Source organism: Notamacropus eugenii, chromosome 7 (genome assembly GCF_028372415.1).
Source record: "Notamacropus eugenii isolate mMacEug1 chromosome 7, mMacEug1.pri_v2, whole genome shotgun sequence".
NCBI lineage: Eukaryota > Metazoa > Chordata > Mammalia > Diprotodontia > Macropodidae > Notamacropus > Notamacropus eugenii.
The window spans coordinates 164,436,347-164,444,905 of record NC_092878.1 but is presented as its reverse complement, the minus strand read 5'-3'; the positions used below and the strand labels follow the sequence as shown (position 1 = coordinate 164,444,905).

Here is an 8,559-nt window from a genome sequence, read left to right as displayed (position 1 = left end):
TAACAAAGGAATACTAAACAAAGAAGACAAAGAGAAAGTATCCAAAGTGACCTTAATGTGGCCACCACAAAACCAACGAGTTTAAAGCTAGAAGGGACCTTTGCAACCACTTAATTCAGCCCTTCCTCGGGCCCTGAAAATGGGAAAATGAAGTACAGGCAACTTATGTGAATTGAGATCATGTAGTAAGTAGCAGAGATGACATTTTCTGACTCCAAATTCATTGTTCTTCCCACAACTCCAATCTTGGGATACATGGTCAAGTTTAGCTTATGTATTTATGTTACACAATGTAGTTACCAGTAATAACTGACACAGACTTAAGTCACAAAATTAACTTTATTTCACCATTTACAGTCATTTAAGGCTTGATTATCGCAAAACATACAACAAGACATTTTTAAAAACCAGAGTTTTGCTGTCTCTAGAGCACTTTAGCGCAGCTTATACAAGTATTGATGATAACAGTATTTCAAACTCTGGAAGGTTTTCAAAGAAGTAACTGATATTCTGGGACAAAATGAATTCGTCATTGTCATAACTGATGGATTCCTATTATCAGTATCTTTTTAGCTATTCCCAGAACAAAATAAAAACAAAAAATTCTACTATTTAGACCTCTCTTGGCACATTCATCACCTCCTCACTAAAAATTTTCCTCAAATTATGAATAAAACATTTGATTTTAAGCAAGTGTCAACTTTTGACTAAAGACGGAAAACAATGCTGACTACTTAGAGAGGCTGGACACTAATATGTTTTAGCACCCACCACTGAGTATCTTCTTCTGTCTCCTAAACAATGTTGCACCGTGTTTCTGTACCAATCTATTTTAGCCAAAAACACAATAAAACTAGAGGAAAAGCACTAAAATCCTCTCTACTCCATGATGTCAGCCCTAAGGTGTGTCCAGTATGTATAGACAATAGAAGAATTTTGGCCAGTACAACAGAGTATTAGTTTTCCCATTTAAAGTTTAACCAGTGAAATAAAATGCATCAACTCATTTAAATTATCTTACGGGAAATCCAGTTTGAGAATCACACACTCATTATTTTCCTTCCCTTGCCCTCACTCGTTGACAGGAATTTTGTAGGCCACCATGCTATTGACTTTGTGGATAGTGGTAGTAAAGGAACGGAGGCGGACCTCTTCAGAATTGGCGATAAACTGTGGCCCGGATTCTTCCCATTTTTCAGGGACTACGAGTTCTTTGTCTGTGTAAATGAGTAGATCGAATGCACCTGAATCAGGGGGAAATAATGGAGTTTGTGTTATTTCCAATGGACCCCAGGCTTTTGTTCTTTTGGTATCAAGGAAGCGCTAGGTTTGCAAGTCATGTTTCAGCGAGATTTAAAACAAACAAGGCACCTTCTCTCCCAACACTGAGGTGAGACATGGTCTTAAAAACTTCTAGTCACTAAAATGTTACTGAAGACTTGCATGAGAAACTCAAATTTCCTGTCATCAAAGTTCACAGAGCATTCGAAATGTGAAAACTGGCAGATACTTCTTTCAACTTTTCTGTGAAGCAGCTAAGTCGGGATTCATTCTAGTTTGTTAACACACAGCTCAGGTCAAGAGGGATCTCAAACCTACTTCTTAAACCTGACACTAACAAGATTAGAAATGTAACCATACCCTTGATCATGAACCTGTAACAAGAAACCAGACTGGAGAGGTTATATGAGAAGCAGAAAACAGTCCCAGCTAGGCCTTACAGGCACTATCAGTACAGATTAAAACAGAACACACAAATGGTTGTTATTTTAATAATAAAAGAAGATTTAAAAATATTTCTAAAAAGAGGTATTTTCTAGGTTTCTCTATAAATGAAGAAACTTTTTCATTAGTAAATAGATCAGTAAACTGACCAGCAGAGAACAATGATATATGATGACATTGTTTTAAAACAAAAAACCCAACCCTAAATCAATAGACCGTGAGACAGACAAGTTAAGTTCCCAGGATCATAGCATTTACACTTCAAATAAATCTCATCAAATCCCTTTCAGAAACTTTCAAATCCCTTTCAGAAACTTTCAAATCACTTTCAGAAACTGAGGCCTCAAGAGACTGAATGATTTGACCAAGGATCTCACAGGTCAAGGCAGGATCTGACTCGGACCCAGGAGTTCTGGTTCCAAATCTTAAACTTGTTATACTTAATGGATCTTTTCATTGTTTCTGTTTGGTCCCTTAGGTTCCATTCTTTCATCCATGATTTGTGACAAAAATATAGCAGTTCAATAAGTGTGTCAGCTAAAATACTTTCACTGACATGGGGGAAAAAGTTATTTGAATGTTTATGGAAGTCAGAGTTTGTTTAACCAACCACGGAGAATTGGGAGGCCTTCGTTTCAATACCTGGTCTCCTCACTAACTAGTTCTAAGACTTCCCCAAGTCCTCTTATAAGTGAGATTCCAGTCACCATGCTAACAGGCTTCACAGTCACTAGTCAAACAATCATATGAGCACAAAGCTATAAAATTCCCCAAATCGCACGCAAGGGCTTATTGACGTCCAGCAGAAGGTTCCAGCAGAACCAGTTCCAGAATTATCAAGTGTGGTCAGAGCCAACAAGGCTTCTACCAAATACTTACAAGCTGCTTCTAACAACGGCAGAAATGTCACGGTGGCTGTAATTTGGCGGATCACTGAGCGGATTTCATCTTGGATAGATTTCACCGATTTCTCTCTTGGTGCACTACAAAGGAAACAAAACATATCACTTCATGATGTTGAATGAATGAAAACTAGGAACGACTTTCTAAGATCATTATAAAGTCAAGCAAACATCTGATAGGAATAAACAGGCTAAGCCTAATAGTTAATCCTGAGAAAAAACAAGCCTATTTCCCAAAAAAGTCATGACATCACACCCCCACAAGTTCAAACTCTACAGTTAAGAGACTAAACTTGCTGTAATGGAGTCATTTCTTAAGGTTCAACATTATAATTTTAGTTTATGTAAACAATATTTTGTATTACCCAACACACAAGTGTTATATACAAGTTAATGTGTTGGGTTCTAGGACACAAGGATGAAAAATGAAAAAGGTAACAATTTGACTTCAATTTTATTAAAAGAAATTTAGAGTCAAGTCATTGGGACAGCTAGATGGAGTAGTGGACAAAGCTCCAGGTCTGGAGGCAGGAAGAACCATCTTCCTCAGTTCTAGTCAGGCCTCAGACACTTCCCAGCTGCGTAATCCAGGTAAGTCATTTCACCCTGTTTGCCTCAGTTTCCTCATCTGTAAAATAAGCTGGAGAAGGAAATAGCAAAAAAACTCCAGTATCTCAGCCAAGAAAATCCCAAATGGGGTCATGAAGAGCTGGACAAAACTGTAAAAACGACTAAACAAAAATTCAAGTCATTACCTCCTAAAATGTACGAAGATGGTCCTCACGACCATCTCCCAAATCCAGCACCTTATTCATTTATATTTTTCAGACTTAGTCACGCACCTCTGTTCCTAATTGTGGCATGAGCTTGATTTCTGCTTTTAGGTTTGCATTTGTGCTGGGTCCAGGGGCCTAGAGGGTAGACCCTCCCCTCCATTACTCAGCCTCATTTCTATTTGCAAAACACATGTATGGATTTTATTTCCTAAAAATGCTGCATACAATTGACTATGTAACAATAACTATTAAAATTCAGTAATTAACCTTAACATTTTACAGGAAATAAAATTCAATTAAAAAGTCATTGAAGGAGTATTTACCATGGAGTTGTAAGACTAGCATAAAGCAGCCCAATGGGCTTGGGGGTTGCATGGAGACTGAGGATGCTGGATTGTTTGAGTCTGGGAGCTCTGTTGCTGCAATAGGTTTTCACACCAAGTAGAGCACAGGGATGGAGAGCGTCCAGCAGGGGGCGCTAAGAGACAACCTGCACTAAGGTTAGGCCTAACCTGTGCTAAGCAGTATTGGGATTTGGGCAAAAGGAGACCACATCTCAAAAAAGAGATTGGCACAAAATGATCGAACAAACTCAAATGTCATTGCCTGCGTAGGTTTTCCATTAGAGAATTAGAACTGAAATATTTATTGGGGAAAAATGAATTTAAAAATAAGTAAGTGCACGCTCACCTGTCTTCTTTGGCAGTCTTGTCACACTCAATATCAAACTGCCATCGTTCAAGGACCTCGCCACTTTCAATATTCGAAATCACCACCACCAATTTCTGAACTGAACAATTGTACAGCCAGTCTGCATGCAACATGAGAAACCGTCTGTTTTTGTCTGCTGCCAACAATACAACACCCCACATCAATCTGGGGGCTTGGGGAATTTTCTATTTTTAATTTCCTCGACCCCTCAGTAATCATGGCTACAAAATCCTGAAGCTGGAAAATAAAACTATATCCCAGTGAGTACTAACAGTTGGCATTTATACAGCACTTTTATGAGTTCACTAATTAGAGCTTTGTGAAAGAGTTGCTATTTTATTACCTTTACTTTACAGATGGCTGGCAGAAATTAAGCGACATGCCCAGGGTCACTTGTCCGAGGCACTATTCACACGAGTCTTGTCTCCAAGTCCAGCTCTACTCACTGTGCTGCCTAACCGCCCCAATGCTTGTTACAATTGTGTCAGTTGTAAACATGATCCCTCTGGCTGTCGAGGGCATCTCCATCCCCCTGGTGCCTTGCGTCATAACCCAGGGGTCCACCTGGATCCTTGCTCTACCTTCCCTCACCCCCCATCCAAACTGGTGCCAAGGCCTGCCTATGCTCCCCTACAGCATCTCTCATATATGCCTCCTTCTCTCCTTTCACTGCACACCTGGATCACTGCAATGGCCGCTGGAGAAATGTCTGTCTGCCTCAAGTCAGAAGGTAAAGCTGTCTTTCTAAAGCACAGTTCAGTACACTTCAGTGGCTCCCTAACTCTTCCAGGATCAATACTAAAATCCTGTTTCTGCTCCCCGTGTCTTCTTGTACCTGACACCGCCCTTCCCCAGCAGGCTTCCTACTATTCAGCAACAATGACCTCCTTGCTCATCCCCCAAGGCACTCCCATGTCCCCAGACTCCAGGACTGTCCAGTGGCTGTCCGACATGCACAGAATTCTTTGCCTCCTCCTTTCCACTCTCTGACCTCTTCTGAGTCCCTGCTAGAAATCCTACTTTCTATAGAAAGCCTTTCCCAATCCCTCTTCATTCTAGTGCATTCCCTCTGTGGCTTTTTTCCAATTTATCCTGTCTATTGAAAAAGAAATCAGCTCTTTTTGATTACGTTTTTACTTTTACAATTTTCTAAATTTCTTTTGATTACGTTTTAGTTCGATTACAGCTCTTCTTTAGGAAGAACTAAGCCAGACTGAAATAGTCTTCTGAGTCTATATTACCTATAGATTTAGCGAATACATTGAATGAGAATACTTTATCAATGAGTAGCAGATACTTTGGAAGAAGAAAATAATCATGATTATAAGGTTTTTCAAAAGTCTAGGGGGTGAGGCTGACTGAAGCCAAGTTCCCTTTTCTGGCATCTGGAAGAAGGTTATCCAGAGGTTAAGATAAGCCCCCTTTTCTTTGGCTAGAGCATCTTCCAAGAGTAATGGACTCTGCTAAGGAACACTGGAGGTAGGGGTGGTAACCACTGACCACAAGTTCCTCTTTCCTAATACACTTTCTGATTATAAGAGGTACTACCTGGAGGAAAGGACATCTGGCAGAGGATGGAGAAAGTCTGAGAGAAGCTAACTAGAGGTGACCTGACTTGTCCAAAGGAATTATGTTCAAAACAAGTTTGTCATTTTTCCTCTTTTTGGTTATAAAAATCATCTCTGTTAATCATTCCTTGTCTCTGACCTCTAAGGAGTCTGGTAACCTGGCTTAATACACAATGCTAGCTTTGCAGATTAAATCATAGACGGCTCAGTAATTTTGTCCTCAGTTTCCTTTTTATTTCAGATAATCAATTTTAATTCAGATAATCAACACTACAGCTGGCTTGTACATAGTTGCTGTTCATCTTCCATTACACTGGGAGCCCTCTGAGAACAGAGGGCTTATCTTTATTTGTCTTTATTTGGCTCCCCAGTGCTTAGTACAATACAGCCCCAGCACATAGGAGACACTTAACAAACATTTCTTGACTAACTAGACACACAATTCCTTTCTGACATCAAAATCTATTTCAAATGATATGATAAAGACCAGCAGTACAGAATGTTGATTTTTAGGCTAACAATCTAGATTCTCCTACATTTGGTTTGGCAAGGTCTGGAAATAGGAAAAAACATATATTTCAGCTCAAATACCTTTTAGTTGGTCCACCACGTTATTCAAGTATTTTATGAGATCAGGATCTGTTGTGACAAGCAAAGTCAGCCCATATTTCTGCACCCGAGTAAAAGTTTCAGATGGGTATATACCACGCTGATATAAGATACTGTTGATGCCAAATGCTGAAAGCGAAAAGAATAGGAAAGTGTTTTTTTTAAAGATCACAAAATGCTTCAACTTCAGTCCAAATTGGTAGAAAAGAAAGGAAACCCATAGCTAAGAATAAAGTTCTATAGTAAATGCAACATATGTATACACACATAAATGCAACATATATGTGCACACAAACACCCTACTTTGATTTTTCCCTGCAGAAAATATTCTAGTTTTTATGGTCAGTAAACATCTATGGCTGGAATAATCATCTAGAGGTAAGGCCATAAAAATATATGAATTTTCCCAAGGTTACATTTCAGTACAGTGCTGAAACAGCCACTATATGAAAATAGAAATAGCAAATACTTACCATTACCATCCACCTATAAAACCTGGCATTTACAGATCTTAAGTTCACTAAAGATCAGACACCAACCTATGAGGAGCCTCTCCAGGCTGCTCGTTAGCAGGGAGGACATCAAAGCTCTTACCTGGCCCAGCCCCTTCCCCTCACGTGCCAGGGAGAGGGCTAGACAGGGCCAGACTAGATACAGTAGCGAGTCCCTCTTCCTCCCACATTGATACAGTTGCAAGGAAGGGCAGCCCCCGAGATGAGACATTCCTCACCATCGGATACAACGGGCAATGATCAGCTGTCACCAGAGCGGTCTTCAGCGGCCCGGACACGCCCGCGGGCCTCGGGTCCTAAGGCCCCGTCCTGAGCCTCAGTTTCCCCGCGTGTAAGAGGGGCGGGCGGCTGAATGGAGTCAGGAGGCCCCAAGTTCAGATTCGGCCTCAAGCACTTCCCAGCGGGGCGACCCTGGGGGGGGGTCATTTAACGCCGTTGGCCTCGGTTCGCTCATCTGTAAAGAGAGCTGGAGAAGGACACGGCCGACCGCCCCGGCGTCTCTGCCCAGATAAACCCAAGGGGGCCCGGCGTCGGCGGGGGCTCAAACGACTGGACCACGAGGGCGCGGGGGCCTAGAGGTCGCTGACAGGCGGGGACACTGAGGCAGCGGGGGCTCCCAGGGAAGGGGGGAGGGAGGCACTCACAGAAGAACTCGGCGACGATGTCGGCGCTGCCGCGCAGGGTGATGCCCTGGTCCCGGGTGAGCTGCCGCTCCATGGTCGCGGTCACCGAGCAGCTGCAGGAGCGCGAGCTCCCTTCACAACAGCCCCGCGGCCACGTTCAAAAACAGCCGCGCCGGGATCCCCGCAGCGCGCGCCTCGGCCGAGCGGGGCGGGGCTGGCCTCGACGCACGCGCACTCTGGTCCGCCGCGAGCGTCCCGCTCTGCGCAAGCGCCACCGGGGCCTGGGCTCTCGCCTTCCTCCTCGGCCCTTACCATTGCGCAGGCGCAACGAGGCGTTCTGCCGCTTCCCGCCTCTCTTTCACCTCCGGCGTCCTGTTGCGGGCAGAAGGAAGCCGTTGTCCCTCGGCGCAGGCGCGGCCTCTCCCCACGAGCTCCACCCCGCCTCTAGCGCATTACGCCGCGCAGGCGCACTCCTGCTAGCAGCATGGGGGGGCGGGAGTGGAGTCGCGGAAAGCAGGTCCCGCCCACTTCCCCGGCCCCGGCACAGATTCGGAAACTGAGGTCGGGGCTCCGCGAGCGCGCGGGCGAGGAGGCCCCGGCCTGGATCCGAGTCTGGGGCGCCCGCTGTTTGAAGGGCGGGCTGCGGCCCGGGACGCGCGAGGAGAAGCTGGGCACACATCCTGGGGGGGGGGAATTTCCTTCCCCGGCCCTTGGACAGATGGGGAAACTAAGTCAGACAGGGCCACACAGCTGGGGAAAGTCTGACGTCACGTCTGACTGCGGGAAGCCGAGGCCTGCCTCTCGGCGGGCGCTCCGTGCGCTGCGGCGCCACCTGGCGGCTGCCCATGGGTCATGCACAAACCAGCCGCGTCCTGGCTCCGCTGACAGTTTGCGCAGTTTACCTGGAAAGGACTTTAAAAGGAAATCCGTTCTGTGCACTTGAGTGAAGTATCTCCACGGCGACGGCGGCCTGGGAGCGCCCTGACCTCAGGGACTGGTTGTTTTTTGCCTTTCTTTATGACCCATTGCCTAGGTGACTAATGAACTGACCGTTTCATGCCAAAGACCTTGACCTTTTCCAAAGGATTACTATTATTCCAATATTATATTCCAAAATATATTTTCCAAAGTCT

The 8,559-nt window shown here is 44.4% G+C and overlaps 1 protein-coding gene across 2 annotated transcripts; it reads right to left on the bottom strand.

The window, feature by feature from the left end:
• Positions 1–320: 320 nt before the first annotated feature.
• Positions 321–7,786, bottom strand: MAD2L1 (mitotic arrest deficient 2 like 1). Of its 2 annotated transcripts, none has more exons than XM_072625314.1 (5): positions 7,448–7,786; positions 6,274–6,420; positions 4,094–4,214; positions 2,605–2,708; positions 321–1,244 (listed from the first exon to the last, which is right to left on the bottom strand). In XM_072625314.1, exons 1-5 carry the CDS (start codon positions 7,518–7,520, stop codon positions 1,072–1,074), a joined length of 618 nt encoding a protein of 205 aa, XP_072481415.1. In that variant the 5' UTR covers positions 7,521–7,786; the 3' UTR covers positions 321–1,071. The 2 variants fall into 2 exon arrangements, with proteins under 2 accessions (XP_072481415.1, XP_072481413.1); XM_072625312.1 differs by having other exon boundaries at positions 4,094–4,250; positions 7,448–7,642.
• Between the last annotated feature and the right edge of the window lie 773 nt (positions 7,787–8,559).